This window comes from Culex quinquefasciatus, chromosome 3, assembly GCF_015732765.1.
Source record: "Culex quinquefasciatus strain JHB chromosome 3, VPISU_Cqui_1.0_pri_paternal, whole genome shotgun sequence".
Classification (NCBI taxonomy): Eukaryota; Metazoa; Arthropoda; class Insecta; order Diptera; family Culicidae; genus Culex; species Culex quinquefasciatus.
In genome coordinates this window covers 120,128,856-120,151,102 of record NC_051863.1, presented here as the reverse complement: position 1 = coordinate 120,151,102, position 22,247 = coordinate 120,128,856, and the positions used below count along the sequence as shown (strand labels likewise).

Here is a 22,247-nt window from a genome sequence, read left to right as displayed (position 1 = left end):
TTTTTCAGTTGCCGGTCAGAGAAAAAGACAGGAATGAAATATTATTTATGAGATATTAAAAGTTTTGTCATCAGGAAGCAGGCGAGCGAATAAAAATGAAGAAACTTGGACTTTGGGGGTGCCAAACACAATCGCGCTCGCAAAGTGGCAGAAAAGTCGGAAGTGAACGCACGCGTGGTCATAAATAATCGCACAATTTGACATTTCTGCTGGAGGAAAATCGATTCTAGTTGTTTGTCCAACGTGGTTGCCTACTTTTGGGCACTTTCCGGTTGCGGTTACTATTACGGACTTCAAGATGTACTTAAGTAAATTTGAAGTTGTAGATTTCGAGTTGTTCCAGAACGTCACAGGTAAGTGTTTTAGTGGTTCCAGAGTGTCACAGGTGAGTACCCAAACTAGTGCTGTCAGCACGCTGTCAAATCAGTCAACACTGTCAATTTGTCAACCGTTTCGGGAGCAACTTGCTCCGCGATTCGGTACAGTCAATCTCGTACTACGTACACCGCACCGTGCGTCTCCGACGAATCCCTTTAGGAAGCAGATGTTCTGCGTCTTCAATTTATAAATTTCATTCTCGTGTGAAAGCGCGTCTACCTTTGTGTCGCGTCTCGTTTCAATCATCTCGTACAACAGCAGACGATTGCCGAGGCCGAAATAATACGAAAATCGAAGGAATAAAGGCAGAAGCAGCATTTCTACCTGAGATTTCATCTCTCGTATTAATTGAAAAGTTTCCTTTTTCCTTGTCGAGTCCCTTCACAAAAAAGTGCGAGACAAAAGCCGGTGGGACCGGGGATTTCTAAGGAAATCGAAACAAAGTTTAAACAGCTGACTGATACGCATTTTTCTTCTTCGCCGTGTTTGTTCGTGGCGGTTAATCGTATTTCCGTAGTGAAAACGGACGAGAAAAGTGCTTCGGCAGGAGCAAAGCCACATATGGTGTATGAAATTAAACGAAATTAATGCTTCCAGTGCGAACCCGGGCAGTGTCGGAGTTCTTGCATGAAATTAACATAGAAGATTCCTGCGCCAACTGTCACTTTGGCCAAGGGTGTTTGCGCAAGGTAAACAGCTCAGCATTGACTGACGACGCAACAAGGTGGTAAAGTGCGGGTGTTCAAACACCAACTCTTTCTACGCGAAGCTTATCTGCCAGCGGGCTCAATTGTAAACAGAGTTTTCAAATGCTCCGGTTGTAATAAAATTTATACGTTAGTCGTGCTTATCACAATGTGGGTTTTTTCTGCCTTCGGCAGTCGAATCAATATTTTGTGTTCGAGCAGTCAATGAAAAATCAATAAATTTTAATGCCCGGCAACATCTGCAGGTTTGTACCACCTTTGCAACGGAACCTAGAAGACCCAAGTCCGGAACTTGTCGAATCTAAAAGTTCATCAAACTCCAAAAATCAATCGTCGCACCCCTCGTTATCGCGGCTCGTGCGCCCCGATCATCTGCGCGATTCGCAAACAAGCTGCGCGCGCGACCAGCTGAACCAAAAAGTAAACAAACCACCAAACGTACGACATTCGCGCCCAACCTGCCGCGCCAAAGGTTTCTCTCGTGTGTGTCCTTCTGGCGTGGTTCTTTTATATTTTTTTTCGGTGTGCCGCGAGAACACACATGTTCCCCGGCCTGCTTGGACGCGAGAAAGAAAGAGTTCGGAAAGCGAAGCGTGCAAATATTTTGACGGTTGAAAATTGGTGCGCCGGAAGGTTTTTCCTTTTGTTTTTTTTTATGACGTTCTCGGCGCGCGGGAAGAAAGTGCATTGACATGGCGAGCGACTGATGATTTTTTTATTCGGGGGTTGGCGGCAGTTGTGCGAAGATTTTATCGCTTCATTAAATTTGTTAAGGATTGATTTATGGACGACCCGGTCGGTCCTGGCTTTGTGTTTGGCCGCCGCATTTCGGGAGGTTCTTAACCCTAGTTTGGCGAGGTTCCAGTTAGGGTTAAGTTTGAATGACGTTTCTTTTGCGGACTTCTACTTGCAGTTGTAGATATTGACGTTTCAATTGCGGACTTAAAGATACACTTAAGAAAATTAGAACATTGTAGTTTTTGATGTGTATTTCCGGAATGCAGTGGTTTCAGAAGTCACAGGTATGTTTTTCAGTGGTTCCAGATTTTCACAGGTGAGTACCCAAGCTAGTGCTGTCAATTCTGTCAAATCTGTCAAAAATGAGTACTTCTGATCATGTTGCACTCATAACTCTTCTCTCTGTTCACTTTTCTCTCAAAATGGAAGTCGGTCACACCGCAAAACCAGCGAGCTTACCTTCTTCTCGGTGAGCTTCTCGCAGCGCCGCGTCTTGCAGATCTGGTGGCTCTTGTCGTTCCGGCAGGGCGCGCACTCGCCGCAGTTTTCCTTGCGCGAGCAGCCGACGCACTCGCCGCAGCGCTTGCGCTTCTTCTTGGTCTGTCAAAAGAGGATAGAGATTCGGATTAGTTTCGAACGATTGATGGTCAAGCGGGAGTCGGTCGTACCGTCTTCTCGCCCGGCATGCCGCCGTCGTCGGTGTCCATGCTCATGGTGTGCATCGGGCTCTTGAAGTTGGCCGTACTCGAGATGGCCGCGACCTGTCCCGGATTGCCACTGTCGCCAATATCCATTGCACTGCCCTCGGACTCGGCACTGGTGGACTCGAGCGAGGGGGCTCGTATTTTCCGCCGCTCTTTTTTCCGATTGTCAGCGATCCGTGTTATCTGCGGTGACTGGGACTGCTGGGTGCTGCTGTCCAGCCGACCGGGCGTGCCGATCGTGGTGGAGCTGGTCAGGTGCTGCTGCTGGTGCTGTTTGCTGTTGTTGGTGATGTGGTGGTCCTGTACGACCGAGGGGGACACCAAGTTTGGCTGGTGGGGTTGATGCAGCTGGTGATGATGACCATGGTGCAGTTGGGTCTGATGGTGGGGCGTCGTCTGGGCATGCATTCCGTTGTGGGAGAAGATGTTGTTGTCCAGCAGTGGGTTCTGGAAGTTGCTGTGGTGCAACGTTCCATTCTTCAGGTGGGACAGGTCAAAGTCCACCACTTCGTTCTTGATGACCGTGACCGTGGTGGGCAGGGGTTGAGGTTGAAAGCTCGAGATCGGCTGGTACAGCTGTATGTGACGCTCGTCAATGTACTGATGGTTGATGGTTTGGATATCACGGGCCTGAATTGGGGCAGGTACTAGTGGGTACGGACGTGGATTGACAGCACTGAGCGTGTGAAAGCTCGAACCTCCGATGGACGTTAGTCCACCTTGAAGAGGCGTTAGCGGGGTTGGCGTTAGCTGTGTCAGCTGCGTTAGCGACCCACCACCCGTGTTGGGCGAGGCCGAACTCGGTGAGATCGGTACCGGAACGGCGGTAACCTGTGGTAGACTAGGCTCGGTGGCCATGGCCGTTTCCGAATATCCATGAAATTGACTCTGGAACGACGGTAGCTTGGGGAACGGCTCAAAACCGCCTCCACCACCACCACCGTTGGTGACAATTGCTCGCTGGTCCTTGGTCTCCATTTCCCAAGGTCTCGTATAGCTACTATTGCTTGTTTGCGACGATATCACATCACCACCGTTGGCGGACCCATTAGAGCGCTCCTGACGGTCGTAATAGTCCCATGAGGGCTCCAGCTCGGCGGTAAAAGAGGCAAACGAAGGTAAACTATGGTCGGTACTTTCCTCCGCGGTCGTAACACTCATCATTGATGTCATACTACATCTTAGGTTCACGTTTTGTTTACATTCACAAAGTCAAAGTGTCTCTTCCCCAACTATCCACACAAAAAACGTTCACTAGACTAGAGAAACCGAAAGTTCTTGCGTTCCAAAACAACGTAAACTGTAGTTCTTCAAAGCTCGCTAAATCTCTGTGTACTCTTGTTCTCTGAGAGGTAGATTTTGAACACTGTCACTATATTAAACACTCTGCCTTCGTTAAAACAATCCACAAATTTGGTATATTTTTCACTACTTTTTCCTCTGTTTAATTACTTTTTTCACTGGGTTTGTTCAGGTAAATATTGTTTTCTTCTCTTCACGTATCAAAAATAAGTAAACTTCTTTCTTCTCGTTCACCACTTTTCACACTTCTTAGGGTGGCGCCAAAGGTAACAGTTTTTGAACACGGTTGGCGCGCAACGGCGTTGCGCGAAATTTAGACTATTTTTGTTTTGTTTTTTTTTGCTATGTTTTACTGATTTGTTTACTGCTGGCTTTATGTTTTGTACTTGTTTGTTTTGTTTTGTTGTGGCGATTTGTATGACGATCAAAATAATACTGACTTTGGCGCGATTTTCAAAAGATTTGTGCCTCGTTTACGTATTTCCTCTTTTTGTTTTGGGGACCAACTTATTGTCAACACAGTTGTTGTTACTTTTTTGCGTTTTTGATCTAATATATTACTTTTGTTTTTGGTAAATTTGCTTTTCACTCAGACTACGGATTTATGTTTCGCTATTTCGCGCACAACTGCTTGATTTTTGTTTTGTTATTACTGATTTGGTGTGTTTGGTGAATGTTTTTTTTTGTTTTTAGACTGTAATTTGTACTTTGCTGTCGTTTGTTTAGTTTGGTTATGCTTCTGAACGGTTTTTAAAACAAATCGTTTACTTTCGTTTAGTTGATTGTAAAGTTGTTGACTTGGGGTTGTTTCGAAATAAATTAGGTTGTTTAAATTTACTGACTCGAACGTTGGTGATGAAGTTATACTGATCGATTGTTTAGATGATTTAGAAGGTTTTTGTTGAATAAGTTAAATAAATAAATAAATTAGGTTTATTATAAATACATAAATAGAATTTAAATTAACTTTTAAAAGTAGATTAGACTGAAGTTTCACTCGCGGTGCTTCATTGAATAGATTGTTTTGCTTTTGTCATTGGCTTTGGTTTCACGTTTCCTATCAGCATCTGTAACATAAAAGAAAAAAAAATGATTAGTTAAATATTCCAAACAGTTGCAAAACCTAATGAAACGAAATAAACAAGTCACTAGCCGATTACCTCAAACCTCGTTATTGCGACATCAATGCTATTGCTACAAGGGTCTGTCGAAAACTGAAATCGTTTGCTTCTAAACTGAGCAGCTGTCATAAGGTGGTAAACAAACACCACGATGCGATGCACAGCTCACGAACACATGCTCAGAAAGGGGTCCAATAAGAACTCCAATGCTGCACTAACACTACTTTGTTTAGGACGCATTGTAGATGCAAGGACCTTTACAGTAGGTTCGGGCGATTGGACAAGTAACTAGCAGTGCGAAGACAAAAATCATAACCTTTCAAAAGGAAGACTTTCCTTTCCCCCTCTTGGAATGATGTTTTGTTTATGTTTACAATTTTTTGACGCGGAGTGATGCACTGACACAAATGCATTCCTATTTGCAGATTCCTATTTGCGTGGTGAGTTTACCTTGACAGTGGTGAGTTTCTAAAAAGGCTTTCTAGCAGCCGTCCCCTAACATGACAGTTTTCGTGAATTGCGCGTATCCACCGACAGATGGCATGTGGACCTCGTCGGAGTCCGCCCATTAAAAACGCAACTCAAAATTTGCATGGGAAACTTTTTTTTCCGTTACGGCTTTCGCGGCACGCTCCCTCCAACTGTTCGAGACTAATATTTTAACGTGGCGTATCTTTAAACAAGTTTTTCAAGAAAATGATTCCAGAATGCTTATTTTGTCGTTTTAAACCGAAAGTAGGCAAAAACTATATTAATTTAAACTATTCGCCATTTTCAAATGTTTGGCTAGATGATATCAAAGGCCGCCATCTTAGGCCCACTGGGCCCACAAAAAGAGGTACGCTCAGTTTGTATGGGAGCTGTCAACATGCTCCCGGGCTGCTTTCTAGGCCCAGTGAAAAACCGTCACTGGGAATGCATAAAATACCTTCTGCTTCATATTTTAAATCTAAATCATGCCTTTATCATCTTGAATTCTAATTTGCAGAGGGGAGTAAACAAGAAATATTAGAAGTGTTCCATATTGGTAATGTTGAAAATTCATAAGAGTACCATAATGTTCGTCCAATTATTCTGAACTGGGGGTAGGTGTGATGATTTCATGCGAATTTACGTTCCATTGCAAATTGTTACTTGTTACTTGAACGGTGGAGGGTGCATAATTAAGCCGCTAAGGTAAATGAGAAGCGAGTATGAGTATATGAGATATTAAGTTTAAATTGGGATTGTTTCAAAAGAGTTTCTAAGATTCTAACTTAAAGAAATCAATCCGGAAGCATCAACTTTAAACCCCCAAAAACTCCAGACACAATCCACTGCGATTTCCAATAAAGAGTACATCGAACCTCCTCGTCGAGGACGACATCGTCGCCACCGGAAAAATTGAATTTCAGAAAATAATATTTCGCATGAGTTACGTTTTCAATTTACAATTTATTTTATTTTTTCGCACCTTCCCCAAACCCACTTTTCCCGGAAAAAAACCACAACCGCAGTGCTGCCATCGAGTCGAGTTGTTATCTTCGGTGAAGTGAATTTTTATTTTTATCCTAGATCACGTGCTTCTTTATTTTTGGAGGTTAGATTCAACCAAGCACCTGGCTCTTCACCTTTAGTCTTTCGACTCGTAACGATTTGACGTGATTCAAATACTTTCGCGAAGCCGAACGATTTTTCTTCACTCGATTCTCTTCGAGATCAGTGCGTGAGGATTAGGTTTAGGGGTTTTTTTTTGCACTGTGGTAGAAATTTGTGAAGTATTTGGTAAAAAAATTCTTTTTTTCGTGTTTAGGTTGATTTGATCACAGCAAATAGACGTCCAGTCTTGCTTTTAGTATTGCCTACATTCAGGCTTATTCCTAAAAATCGGCAAAAGATGGCGTCATATTTTATAATTTTACCCACTGTGCTCCGGTTGTCTGGAAACACTTTGCATTTAGAAAATTGCTTTCGTCTCATTTTCCAACCACCTCGTCCGGGCCCTTGATGGCACTTTGTTTGGCGCAAGTAACACACAGCCCGGAGAGCTTTTCCCGATTTCCCAAACACACCACCACCGGCTTTCCAATTATTCAAACGCGGGCGGGTGCGCAGACGAAAAGATTTCAAATTCGCTGCTGTCTCCGCAAATAGACAAACACGTCTTGGCGGCTTTTCCTTCTATCCTAAGGTTTCGAAAAGCCACGATTTTTTCCCTCTTCTTTTAATCCCAGTCATGAAAAGCAAATATTTTCTCCTCCAGGATTTCGGAAACGCCAAAAAAAAAGACGCAGTCTTTTCGCGAGCAAGACAGTGTTGCCAGACTCGGGTGTGTGGGGTGGAAAATTGAAAGTGGAAAGCAATCACATGCGACGACGAGAGGGCGTTCGATACATCATCAAATTCAGGTGAACTCACCCATGAATATTAAAAAATATTGTCGAGAAGTCGGGATGACACACGTGAAAATGAGGACGCGTGGAATTCGGGGCACGTCGCCGGATTGCGCGCAATGTTGTGAGTGACATGTCAAGTTTTTCACACGAAATCAGGCGGAAGAAGGTGAATTTGAACAACCCCGCTCGCCTCAGTCAGCACGCTTTGAGCGATATTGGAAAGTGCCTTTAGCACGGAACTGGAGGCACTGGAAGAGATTTGTATTTTTTATAACTTGAGAATTATTTGAGAATATCTTCAATGGCCTTAATACTTGAAAAAAAAAAAAATAATGTAATTTTCGCAAAATTGGAAATTGTTTAAATTTGTTAAATCTATTTTTTTCAAATTTCTTGAAATATTTAGGAAATATAAGAATTATTGAGAATTTTTCGTATTATTAAATGTTTTAAAAGTCAAAAAAATCATTCAGAATTTTCAGATTTTTTGGATTTTTTAATTTTGATAATTTATTACAAACATTCAATCTAGAGTTTTTTCAAAGGTCTTATAAGCTATTGTGTTTCTTATGTTTATTGGACATTTAAAAAATTGTCTAGACAAGTGATTTTTTAAATATTAATATTATATAAATTTTTAAAAAATTTAAATTTCAGGTATTTTGAATATTTTTTGAAATAAAAACAAGGTTTATTTTATAATTTCAAGAGAATTAATTTTGCGTTTTTTAATAGATTTTTAAGCTTCCGGAATAATAAAAAAATAATGTGTTCACTTTTTCAAATGTTAAGAACCAACCATAACAATTTTCAGAATAAAAAAAAAACAGATCACATTTTTTTTATTTTTTGTCTTATTTCGGAATTATTAGGACATTCAGAATTTGAAATATTTTTTGAAAAATCCTAAAAAACAGAATTTTGAAATATTTTATAAATAAAAAAGTTTTAATTTAAGAACTTTTAAAATGTTACAACTTGTATTTGAAACTTATGATATTTAAAAAATGTGAGTTTTCTTTTTTTTTCAGCAAGAGTTTGGTAACTTTTGGTCAAATTTGAATTGATAGAACACATAAATACAAGCAAAAAGAGGCAGTCAAGAATCAATTGAATATTTTTCAGAATTTTAACTTCACAACCATAATTGTTTACTATTTTATGAGCTACTAAAAAAACATGGCTAAGAGATGATTAACAGGTTATCATTTAGTGATCATAGTTAAAAACACAATTGTAACTATCCAATCAAAATCAAAATACTTCAAAAAATATAAAAATGACATCTGATAAATTTCTCGAACCAATTCTCGATTCTAAAAATAAATGTAAAATTTGTAAAATAAATTTGTAGATGTTCTGAGGACCTGCATGATATCAAATATTCAACAATGAATAAATTCATAAATTTTGTTAAATTTTAGATAACTCCGACACTAGCTCAAACTCCGGGTTTATCAGAAATTTTCGACTCCGACTCCTACTCCAACTAGAGCTATTCGAGTTTTGACGACTACAACTCCGACTCCAGCTATTCGAGTGTTTATGATTCCGACTCCAGGTCCCTAAAAATACCCGACTTCACTGTCTCCGGTTCCGACTCCGACTCCGACTCCACAATTCCAGTTAAAATTATTAACAATTAAAAAACACTTAAATCCAATTTCGGCCATCAGCTTCATCTTTGCACAAGTTTGCTGGTAATGTAAGTTGAAGGAACCCAAAATGGCTCTATTATCATAAAAAAAATAAAAATGATAGGAAAGACAATCATGCGTTTACGAGCAGGTAACTGCAAATTTTGAAGAAATGTAACTTTCGATGTCGTTTTCCTCTCCACTGTTCGATAAATATTTGAATGAATTGCGATAAGTATAAAATTTGAGTCATCAGTTTTTTATTACAATTTTATCTCGTTTTGATCTCGATTGATCTTAAACTTTACAGATCTTGCAACTCTGACATGACAAACTTCCTTCCTTTTTTTTGATTTTGATTTTTCGATTAGGCACAGACATCGACATTTGATTAGGCACAGACTTCGCGTCCACCGGCACTTAGTGATTTTTGCTCTTAACCATATCAAATTTTCATTGTTTCTAAGTAAATAGCATTTAAAGGACGTGCAGAAGAACAGCTCAAACCATTTATGAGTTTGATATTTCACAAAATGATCAAGAACGTATTGAAACACGGCTTTGTTTTTTTTCTTAACTTATTTTTATTAGGTCCTTTTAGGTGCTGTGACCAGGTTGGGACCGAGGATCAGTAAAACAATACATAAAAACAAAAAAAAAACTCCTTAAATTCCATACTTGGAGATCATGTAACTGACGAGGGTTACTTGGTCCAAGCGGGTCTTGCAGGTATTGAACCTGCCGATGTACTCGGAGAAAATCCCCCACAGCTCAGCCGAACTGTAGAGCACCTCCCCGGCTTCCTTCTCCGTGGCTCCACCGTCTCGGGGGCCACCTTGGCTGCTTCCTGCGGGACGAGGGCGATCCTTGGATTTTCCGTCCGGAACTGCGCCCGGCAGCGGAGGAAACTCCGCCGGCGTAAACGCCGGAACTGCTAGACTCTGCTTCTCCGCCTTCCTTGCCGGCGGTTTCGGTTTCGACGCCTGCTGGCGCCTCCGGATGAAGTCCGCACGCTTAGGACAGCTGCGGTCCGTGGCTTCGTGGGCTCCAGAGCAGTTGGCACACCGCTTCGGCTCGGCATCTTGGACTTTGCACTCGTCCGTCTTGTGGGGACCCTCACAGTTGTTGCACCTCCCTTTTAGGTGACAGTTCCTGGTTCCATGACCCAGCTGCAAGCAGTTCCTGCACTGGGTCACGTTCGGCCGCTTGTTCCGGTAGGCCTCCCACCGGATGATAGTGCTTGCCACAACTTTCATTGCAGAGAGCTTCTTCAGATTGGTGTATCCCTTGGGGAAGACCACAATGTACGGAGTTTCGTCCACGGTGGACTTTTCCTTCCGCTTGATGATATGCACCTTCAGCGCGTCTAGCTTGAGATCCCTCTTCAGAAGGTACTTGAAATCGTCCGGTTTCAGTTCATCAGGAAAACCACGACGATGATTTCGTTCGCTCCGCCGATCGTGGGTGTAGAATTCCACTTTCTTCTTCTTGAGTAGCTCTTGCAACTTGTCAAAATCTTTGACAGAGAAGCAGGTCACCTTGGTTCCAAATCGGGTTAGTTTGTAAATCGCCACGAGCTTGGAAAAATCCGTGGTGTTCTTCAACACCAAAGGTGGTTGCTTTTGTTTACCTGCCGACTGGCCGGGTGGTGGAACCGCCGGGGCGTCCCCTCCTCCTGCTGGGCTGGCATTGTTGTTGTTTTTGTTATCCGCTAGCGGGCTGAATTTGTTGTTGTTGAGCAGGGTCTTCTCAACTTTTTCTCCTTCGATGCCGATTCCAGTGACCTCGCTGGACTTCTTCCGCTTCCGATTCCCGCGGATGGGACGAAAATCTTCCTCCTCGGAGGATTCCTCCACCTCCATCTGTCAAAAACTTCCAAGCACGCGGGATGACAACACGAGCAAAACACGTCTTAACTTGTCGCTGGCTGGCGACTGAGTGACGGCTTTGTTTACAACTAGTGCTTATGAACTTTTGAAAACTAGCCAAAAAATTTAAGCAAAGTGGAATTATTTATTTTTTAGTTGGTATTTGAATTACTATCTTGTTATCTGGCAACACTGGTCTGATATATAAGAATATCATTGAATAACTCTAGCAAAACAATGTAAATGGGTTATAGTGAGTTTGTAAACAAAGAGTGTATTTTGCTCAATCTTAATGTAAACATTTCCTGACGTAAAGAAATAAATATTAGACTTTGATATTTTTTGTTTTTTTCACTGTTGTTCAATGCTTCGATTTTGAGGTTGAAACTTTTCAGTGCCTCACTTTTCAATGCTCTGGATCTGTATACCAAAATGCATACTAGGGGATGAAGATCTATGGTTGCTTCCCCTGGAATCCTGTGGGAGGTTTTTTTTTGAGATTTTTGTTTTTTTGCGATGGGACGTCGCGACGGTGATCGAATTGGAAATTCAATATATTTTCCAAGGTGATTTTTCTAACGTCTATGAATTTAAAGGGATTTTTAAGTTTGTGGAACTCCAATATTAAGATGTTACGAATCGCACTTAAGTTAAGCTTAAATTATGGCGCTCATTAGTTGAATTGATGAGCAATCATTCCACTTCCCAAGCAGAAACAAAAACCAAATCCCGATTTCCAGCTTTTCGACAGTTAGACAGGATTTCTCCCATGTCACCGCGCGAAAGCACTTTTTCTCGCAAAATAAGGTGGCATTTTCTCTACAAGTTTAGAGAGCGCACAAAAAAGCTCCGACAAAGTTTCCGAAATAAATTATAAAACTTTCCGGGCGCAAGTTTTGGCAACAATTTTTTGCGGTGTCCTCTGTTGAGCCGGCTTCTTTATTCGCACTATGACCAAAAAGAAAGTTACTTTGAACGGTTCGGGGAAAAAAAACCCCACCAAGAAACTGCGCATCAAGCAATACACTCGGTGAAGGATAAAAAAGCACCCAGTGCTGATTCCTGCGGAGGAAAAGTTTCGTCCACAAGCTCGCACACAAAGAGCACATAAATTTCTTTTCAATTGGGTCCTAAAATGAAGCTTAGATTGCTGATATTATTGTTCACAGCGATAAAGCTTATTTTTCTGAGTACAATGACCCTTTGTACGACCATAAAGAGCTTAAAATGGATTTTTAAATCAATTTGAAAAATTAACCTCGCGGTCCTTCTTGACAGAAAAGCTCCTACTTGACAGGTCGTTCCAAGGGGACCATAGTTGATCCATCGAAAAAATGTTGTCTTGTCAAAAAAAATTTTTGCATTAAAATGAAAAAAAGTGATAAGAAATGGTTTTTAATCGTGTTTTTTACCGTTGTACATAAAAATTGGCATAGGGCTTTAGTACCCAATTGGGTCACTTTTTCATTACGCAAGCGGCTTTTATTCAAATTATGTTTTTCCTAACTTACTTCCGCGGGGGCAAGGTGGTGTGTGAGTGTGAGCGTAACATCGGTGACAAAAAATCGCAAACTTTGCTCGCAGTTTTTAAAAGTGACTTTCCGTAACAACTGTCGCTCCAGAACGCAAGTGCTTTCAACTGTTTCAAAAGCACAGGAAGAAAAAAATCATTTAAATTTTACAAAACATGAAACGCAACGTGCGCTTCTCCCCCTCTCACTCTCACTTTCGCCGCGCAATGAATACATTAAAGATGGCCGTCGCCTAATTAGCTTTTTTCCTGCTTCGTGCTCCAGCGGCCACTTGTTCGTCCTTGGTCATAAAAATGCGAAATTGTACACCTTTAATTATTATGACATCATTCGCTGAGCACACTTTTTTGTTGTTGTTGTTGTCGAGCGTACTACAAATTACTGAGTGAATTCACTTAAGCACAAAGACAATGGGCGCGAGCTTGACAGCTCGCCGAAGGGACGCCATCTTTGCGTCGACTCGCAAGTTTGGTGGGCAATAACTTGGTGAAAAGTTAGTTTTTTTTGGCTGAAAGTTTTTGCAATGCATGCTTCAGGAGTGAGCAAAACATGTTTCAATTTTAATTTGCGACTTTAATTGGTTGAAGTGCAGAAACAAAGACATAAATAGTTTGACAGCTAGCGGGAACGCCATCTTTGCTCCAACTCGCCACTTTGGCGGTGCGTAAGTCGGTGAAAAACAACTCTTCCAGCCCGAAATCAATTGCAATGATTTCCCCGCGGGTGAGCAAAGCCCCAACTCATCGATTAGGCCGCCCATATCGAGCTGCTGATAAAAACATAAACATAAATATATACGTCAAAAAGCTATTTAGATTAATTGATATTTTATTCCCTGGCGCTGGCGAGATTTCCTGGCGCTCCATTCAGCACTAGACTACCACGTGGAATGAGGTGGGGAGTTCTTTATTCAAGAGGAGGGTTTGGGATGGAGGAAGGTCTCCATTCACGTGGCGTCTACTGGGGCAAAGCTGCTCGTGTTTACCACAGTTTGGGCGCAAAATTTACGTTCGATAATCATGGAAATGAATGGGGCTCACACGGAGACGGCACACGCACGCAAGAAATATGAAAACAACAACAATCACACATAACCTCAAAACAGGGAAGGAAGAAAAAAAAAACACGTGGCGTGGGGGTGGTTCGCGCCCGCCCCGCATGTGAAAGCACGTTGTTGTTTTTGTTTTGATTTGTTTTTTTTTTTGTGTTGTGTTGGTTCGGGGGTGGCCTACTTGCAGGGGCGCGCAGCGCTGGACGCGGATAATCGGTTCGCCATCATTCACGATAGGCCGCCGGAGCGTGGTCGCGCGATAAAAGTTTTTTTTTCTTTTTCACGAAAACAAATTCGATGGTGAGATGGAAGGAGGTTTTGGGAATTCATTTTCGGATTTTTGTATGTGGGTGCTGTGGAGGGGAAAAGGGAGAAAGCTCTAAATTGGGATAATTTATGATAGGCGATGCAAACTGTTGTGAAGCCACAGGACTTTGGGCTTTTGGCAGTGCTGATCGTGAGCAATGTTTTTGGTGTGATTGTGAAAGAATCATAAGCGGAAAATGCACGAAATGACCTGTGGGCGTTGAAAGGAGGCTGATTTTGCTTGAAATAGGCGATTCAATAAATCGATGCCTTTGTTCTTATGCTAACTAGATAGAAAAACCAGCCAGCTTAGTACAAGACAGCACAGAGGCATCGAAACGTTAGTTGAGGGGGCTTTAATTTTCAAGGTTCAAGAAGCCTTAGCTGATACTTTTAAGTGATTTTATCCTCAATTTTATCAGGACAGTTACCGTATTATGATTTTGTTTTGTCTCTGAAAACTTTTAGTTTTCTGAATGCCTTCGATATTTTTAATGTTGTTCTTCGTTGCATTTGTAGTATGCATGACATTATCTGACAGTGATAGGGTAACTTTTCTTTAATTTCCCTTTCATTAGTCTACAAATAATCTCGTTTTTAGAGGAACTTGGGCCCCCCTCTTCAAAATTGGCCCGAAAAATCAAAGGGCAAAAAAAATATTTTCAAAAAACTTCATAATTTCAATAAAATTTAAGTGCAGTCAGCTGAAATTGATTTAAAATGCATTCTCCTGCGTTTACAATCATTTTCAGCATGTTTGGGTTGATTTAAACATCTTTTGAATTTCGGAAAATGGTTTAGGTTTAGTATCGCAAACAAGTTTTTTTGCTATTTTTTTTTTCGTCAAATCTTACTTTTATGAAAACTTATGATTGCAAAACAACTGAACAAGTGCAAAATGCATTTAAACCACTTTTTTGCATTCAAATGTTGAGACTTTGGCTTGTTATTCCAATTTTTATATTTTGTTATCGCCCCCCCCCCCTCTCGACCCCGGCCAGAGCCGAGGAACAATAACTTTGAAAATATTTGCATCGGCCTTATGTTTCAATACACAAAAATCTATATGTTATTAAATGAATAATACAATTTAAGCAAAAAAGTATAAATGTGTTTATTTTTAAATGTGTATCTCAATTTTTTATATTTAATACCGTCAGTGGGGGTGACTACGGGTAAAAAAACTATACACCTCTCGTAATTTCTCAATAACAAAAACAATTTAAATAACATCGACAAATTTTCAACGTAGATTTGTTCTTAGATAGTTTACTAACATTTTCCCAAAATATGGTGGATTTTGATGAGCACTTCCTTAAATGCCAATAGTTTGAAAATTGACCCAATCTCACCCCTTAGAGGGGATGACATTGGGTCAAATACAACGGTATGGTAAAAACAAGTCATCCAACAGTGTTTCTTGTTCGAGGGAATCGTATTGACACGCTACAATGTTTGAAGTGGAGGTGTTTCAAACATTTCGGTAGTTTTCGAGCAATTCCAACAAAAATATTAGAAAAATGATTTTTTGAGAGGTCATTTTTGGCCAAAAACGTATCTCAACTTTAGACAGCTGCCAAAATAACAGGATTCGTTCTAGGAACGAGATTTTTTCAGCGAAGTCATCTTAAGATGTCCCCTACACAACCCTTTTAATAGAATTCAGTTTCATTGAGAAGAATCAGAGAAATGTTAAAATCCGTAAAAATCACTTTGACCCAATGTCACCCCTCCAGACCCAATGTCTCCCCCACTGACAGTACAAAAAAAAATCTTTTCATAAACCCCGGCTAAATTTTTACCGAAATCTTAAAATATTTTATTCCCAAATACCGTCATTAGGTGACATTGGGTCTGGGGGTTAGATTGGTCATACAAATGTTGAAATTTGTACGACACAATCTCACCCCCAGACCCAATGTCACCCCTGATGACGGTAATACAATTTTAATACGTTTCCTGTTGAAACACAATATTATCTCAAAAAACATTTTTAAGGAAAAGTTTTTGAAGATTCAAAGAAGGTTGTTTGATAGATCTTATATGAATTGCAGTTTCATAATGATGTAAAAGTGTGATTGACATCATTTCCATCAATGTCCTCATTGTTAATAACCACCTTGGATTTGATACTTCTCGAGCAACGAAGTTATTTTGAATAATTATTTTGATATAAAATTACGGAGAATGAAATTTATTTTTTTCTAAGTGCTCCTGTTTTTATCAACAGCATTACAAAATGAAAGTTTGAAAGACATGTTTAATTGGCATCCATAAATGCATTTTCTAAAAAAATTTTAAGAACAAGCATATCCGGTAACTCTATGATTTTGAATTCGTAAAAATGTTGAAATGTTTCTAAAATCGTCAACATTATTACGATTTCGAGTTACAATGTTGTCGATTTTGAAAACATTAACATCAAATTTGAGAGAAATGTTGATGATTTTGGAAACATTTTAATGTTTACGAATTCCAAAACATAGAGTAACCGGATATTTTACAAGATATATTTACAAGATTTCTATCCGTGTACCAAGCCATATTTGTTGTTATCATTGGAAATGAGCTGTGAAAAAAAACTGGATGCAGTCAAATGCGATTTTCGGTCATGATATTTTTTAATTTTAAAAATTCATTATCGTCACATTATTCAATATTCTAGATTAAAGCTGACACATTTTTGAAATCTAATTCTTATGCTGCATCCATAGTTTCCAGAACCTTGGAGAATATTCTAAAAATCTATCAGCATTTCCCCTCCCCTATACAGCCCACACAGATGCGTCATGGTCGCTTCACCAGAAAACCGGAAACTACAATCCTGCAGCAGTCAGTGTTGCTTCATCCTCCCCTCGAACCACACCACCCTCACCATTGTTTTATAAATAGCAACATGGAAGTAGACCAGGACGACGACGAAAGCGATTTAGACAACGACAATGGTGGCGTCGTCGTAAAAAGAAAAATACACCCAAAAACCATAACAAAAACAACCCAACCTACACACGCAGAGAGAATCCACACCCACACAATGAAGCCCGTGCCGGGCTCTTTCGGAAAAACAAGAGAAAAACCCAAATAAAACGTTATCCACCGCGGACTTGAAGAAGGGAAACCAGAAATCATTGACGACGACTTCGTCGCCGTCATCGTCATCGACGATGCTAGATTGTGTGAGTGTGTGCGATTCTCCCCCCCCCACCCCGCTCCTAATTCCAGCCCAGTGGTTGACGATTTTCTAACCTCAACTTGTGTCAGCAGTTTCCCAGTTTTCCCGCGCTCTCTTCCGAGAAGAAGCCGAAAATTTTCGGAGGAAAACGGCAACACACTGAACTTGAACTTTTCCAAACACCCTCCCGCACACACAGACTCACACACACAAAAAGCGGAAAATCCAACACAACCAAGCAGGCGTCGTCATCGTCCAAGCTGGTGTTGGTTTCTGCTCCTTGCAAGAAAGGACGCCGCACGACGCCACGTTTTTCGTTCTCGGCTCTCCGTGGTTCGTGTTCGTGTTTTTTTTGAGGTTATGTTCGTGCTTTTAGCCTTGTTCACGATCGGGGAAAATTTACTACTCACGACGACAACGCCGAGGAGGGGAAGAAAAACACGTTGCTTTTCGGTTGAAGCTTTTTGTTTTTGTGGGCTCTTCCTTTTCCTCACGTACACACTGGCAAACGATGGAGGAGGAGGTGGGAAATGCCGGGAAAACTCGCGCTCGTCAATTTTGAGTTTGGCCAGTCATTCACAGCTGGTCGAATGATTGGATCTGCGCTTCGACCAGAATGAGTATTAATTTTCAAAGTAATTACAAATTTAAAATTAAGTTTTAATTTAAAAATAACTGTTTTAAAAGTAAAAGCAGGTTAGCAAAGTTTAAACGAATAGGAAAAAATGATTTTTTTTTAAAAGTATTATTAAAAGTGTATATCGTGGAAGCACCCAACACGAAAAAGTAAAAAACGCTAACTAAAAAAAAGAACAGTTAGACGATCCTTAGAATCGAAAGGAAAAACTTTTCCCAGACAAGTGACAGCCGGCCGGGCTGTGTGTCCTGTGGGAGAGCCGTTGCGCCGTGAAGGAAAAACGGCTGCTGTCCGTTCTTCAGGCTGGTCGAGCAAAAGGAGGAAAAAAAGAAGGAGTTCAAACGTCGGCGTCGCGGAAGAAGGAAAAATTCTGTGTCCAAATGGAAGATGAAGTTTCGTCGTGTTGTTTTTTTCTGCTTCTTTTTCTTTCTTGGTCTTTTTGGAGCTACTAATTTTTTACTCCTGTTGGTTTTTAGGGGAAATGGGGTGCCCTGAAGGATTGAAATGTGAAAGGACTAGGAAATTCAAAAACAAATTTAGGTCTTTCTTTTTACTGGTATTTAAATATTTAAGATTCAACATTTTTGAAATTATAAGTGTTTAATATACATATTGATACAACACAGCTAAAACAATCATGGTACTATTACATCTGGGAACAACGGGAAAAAAGAGTAATTTTACCTCTGAAAATGGGTAATTTTACCGCTTTTCTGATGTAATGTCACTTTTTCAGTCTAAGTTGAGGTCAAATTACATCATAAAAGCGGTAATATTCAACCTTCCAAAATAACACCTTCATCATTCAGTTTTGCAATAAATAAACATTAATTAATACAATTTAATTGATTCGCTTCTAATAATTTGAAGAATTGTTGAAAAAATGATTTAAGCCCAATCAATTAAAAAGAATAATAGATTTATTTAATGTTATACTCCTTGTGACTCTCTTTTAATCATTATTTGTTATACATCAGCAGCTGAATAATAACTGCAGAATATTTTTTGGCAGCTTTACAAATATTGTCATTCTTCACATAAACACAATTTTGTAATTTTGTATTTTTGGACTAAGACTTAAATCGAGTAACGAAAGCTGAAATAAAAAAAAGAAGAACATTTGCATGAATTTTATAAAAAAAATTCTCGAGTTTAACCACTTTTTATTTTTTACAAATAATAAAAAATAGAAACCCTTTTCTCTTTTGAATACTTCATTATTTTTTGGAAAATTCAATACATAGAGAAAAAGGGTGCAACCTTTTTTTTGATATTTTTTTTTAAATATATATTATTTGAAAATGATTACTTAATATATTAACTTATTTAATTGATTGAAATATTAGATTGTTGACAATTCAAATAATATTTACTTCAATTTGACATAAATCCAGAAACTCATTGATGATTTGATTTAATTCTATATAAAGTTTTTGTCCCTTTAAATTTTCCAATAACCAAGAGGCATAACATTTATTAAGTAGAAATGTATGAGGAAAAAACATGTACAAACAATTGCAAACTTTTTAGAATACAGTGTTTATTTTTAACATTTATTTTTGCAATTCCGCTCTGAAACTGTCAATTTTTCCTGTCCTTCTGGAGAAATGAAACGGCCTATTTTTCCTTACCAAAAATAACAGAATGGAAAATTAAAACCATTCAACAACAATGAAAAAAACTTTTCAGCACTGTAATGGGTGTATTGAAATAGTAGTTTATGCAACAAGTTGCAAAAAAAAAGATTTTTTCAGCACGAGTCGTACATTTACTCAACGAGGTTCACAGAGTTGGATAAATACGAAGAGTGCTGAAAAAATCAAGTTTAGCAACGAGTTCCATACAACATTTTTTGCAATTCTAAAAAACACACACTGAGTGAAACTTTATGTCAAATTTTCATGTATTTTGTCAATAAATCGTTTTAATAAAAAAAAAAAAAAAAAAGTGTTACTTTTCGGAACAAGTCCTGAAAAGTTCAACTTTTCAGCACCCATTTCAGTGCTGAAAAGTAGAACATTTTAGCATTTATTTTGAAAAGTGTTGCTATTCGATTCTGTTATTTTTGGTAGAGAAAAGTAGGCTATTTCGTCGTTCAAGAATGACAGGAAAAGTAAATATTTTCACGATGGAATTGCAAAAAGTATATTTTTTAATATTTTTTTGTTTTGAACGATGAATTCACTAAACACATAAATGTTTGACATAAAATTACATTCTTGATGCGTTTTTTAGAATTGCAAAAATGTTGTATGGAACTCGATGCAAAACTTGATTTTTTCAGCACTCTTCGTATTTATCCAACTCGGTGAACCTCGTTGGATAAATGTACAACTCGTGCTGAAAAAATCTTTTTTTTTTCAACTTGTTGCATAAACTACTATTTTGCAACTTGTTGCATAAACTACTAATTTATTTTTATTTTTATTTCCAGCTTGACCGGAACTTAGGTGAATCGCGAGTTTTAATTTAATGATTATTATCAAATTTTACCATTTATCCAACCAAATCCACCAAAACACCAATAATCTGTGTTTTTTCGATCTATTAGAATTAAATTTTGAATATTTGTAATTTGTTATGTACTTTTGTCTGAAAAAAAAAGTTTTATGAAGCCTAAAATTAGTTTACCAAATTTTAAAATATTTTAATTTTTTGAGTTTTTACACTTTTTTTTAATAAACCAATTTGCGTTTTTTGACGGTTTTGAAATATTCCCTACCGGTGAATCAGTTGAAAACAATTATACACCAAAAATTCAAAAAGCAGTTTAAGTTTAAGCAGTTGTACTCTATAAATTCACTAAACATTGTCATAAAATACTCTTTTTAACTCTACTAAATGATATGGTATTGAAAGTGTTTCAAAAATTATTCAAATTTCGAATATTGTTGTCCTGCATTGTGCTCCATCAATCGATACAACTTCCACAAAGTAACATAAAATTCAAACAACACAATTTGTAAGCCCCTGCATGCCACAATCACACCCAATCAGCTCAAAAGTACCCTCGTCCCCCCCCCCCACGTTTCAAAACCTCCCTGAAATCCCATTTGCTGACCAATTGCTTTGCAGTTTCGGTCACGAATCCCACCACTCACTCCAACGCTCTACAGTTCCCTAGCTTGCCTAGCAAAACAAAGAAACTCGGCAGGAAAAAGCTCTGCCAGCAAACCGAAAAGTACTAGCACTAGCCCTATCTCCCAAATGTCCAAGCTCGTGGCCAGCAAAGGATACTTTGGGGAATCTCCAACTTTCCACGTCGTCGTCCAGAAAGTGTGGAGAAATGGGAAAAGACTTCCAAAACAAGTAGCAGGAATAGAAAAAAAAAACAAAGGAAAATGTGTCTGCAAGATGGGTCGGGGGGAGACACCACCCAGCGATCCCCCCTTTACCATCACTACTATGGTGGTAAGGAAGAAGGGATGGAGACATGGGTAGTGGGTGTTTATGGGAGAACAAGTTTAAAATTTATTTCAAAAGTTTTCATTTAATTTTTTTTTCTTTTCGCCACTTCTGCTGGCGCTGCATACATTCGTAAGGATCCTTTCCTTTCAACTTTTTTCCTTTATTTTTCCACTTTTTTTGGCAAAAGGCTCTGACGACGTCTTTGACTTTTCCGGCTGCTGCTGCTGCCGGGTTTTGGAACGGGGAAAAGCGAAGACTGGTCGTCTTTGTCATGACTTTTTTTTGCTTCTCCTCTACGTTCTGTGTTGTCGTGTCTTTCTTTCGTTTTTTCTCTTCCGGTCCAGAAGCAAACCGGCGCGGGGGGAAAAGTGAATTGGTGGGAGGACGAACTTTTTTTTTTACAATCTTTATCTTTTGCTATCTCGAACGTGACTGTTTTGTGGTGAACGGCTACGAATGACTGTGGGTCTCGTGGCGCAGGGGTAGCGGCTTCGGCTGCCGATCCCGATGATGCTATGAGACGCGGGTTCGATTCCCGCCTTATCCACTGAGCTTCTATCGGATGGTGAAGTAAAACGTCGGTCCCGTTTTCTCCTGTCTCGTCAGAGGCGCTGGAGCAGAAATCCCACGTTAGAGGAAGGCCATGCCCCGGGGGGCGTAGTGCCAATAGTTTCGTTTTCGGCTACGAATGACTGGTGTGCCTTGGCCGGGGAAGCTCTCTTGCTCCGGATGTGTTGAAATGGAGCAAGATCTGGACGAGGAATTCGGGGTGGCAACTCAAAATAATATGTTTAATAATCTTTGTTTTCTTTGGAATATAACCTAATCAAAAATTCGATTAATTATCTTTTAGAAAGAAAAAACATACATTTGAGTTGGAAAAATAAAAAAATATAAACCTTTTCACTATTTAAATTTTTGCTTTTACAATTTAACTTAAATTCAGATATTTGTTAGCAAGAGTGCCAGTTTCAAAACGAATCACTAATACGGATGATTTTAAAAAAAAAAAAAGCCGTCGCAAATAATTTTCGAGGGCATTCAAGATCGGGCCAAAAAAATCAGGGCCAAATTTTTTTTTTCGTAATACTTCTAAATTTTAATAGAAATGGAAGCCTTATCAACTGAAACTATTTTGAAATCCATTTCCTTGCGTTGAGAGTCGTATTTAGCATGTTTAAGTACTACACTCAGCATGTTTTTGTATATGGGGCATACTTAAGCTGAACAATCAATAATAAGACAGTAAAAAAATATTTTTTTTCGTGATTCGATTATCCTTAGTTTCCATTATCCAAAGTGAAATTTTTC

At 39.3% G+C, this 22,247-nt stretch overlaps 1 protein-coding gene across 1 annotated transcript in view; it reads right to left on the bottom strand.

Annotated features, from left to right (window-relative positions):
- Positions 1-22,247, bottom strand: part of LOC6042336 (DNA N6-methyl adenine demethylase) — a 211,754-nt gene that overhangs the window by 175,045 nt on the left and 14,462 nt on the right. Inside the window, exons 2-3 of the mRNA XM_038263793.1 lie at positions 2,492-4,896; positions 2,283-2,423 (exon numbers count right to left, since the gene is read on the bottom strand). Of these exons, the coding sequence (XP_038119721.1) occupies positions 2,283-2,423; positions 2,492-3,700 (1,350 nt within the window). The 5' untranslated portion in view covers positions 3,701-4,896. The remainder of the gene's footprint in view (positions 1-2,282; positions 2,424-2,491; positions 4,897-22,247) is intronic.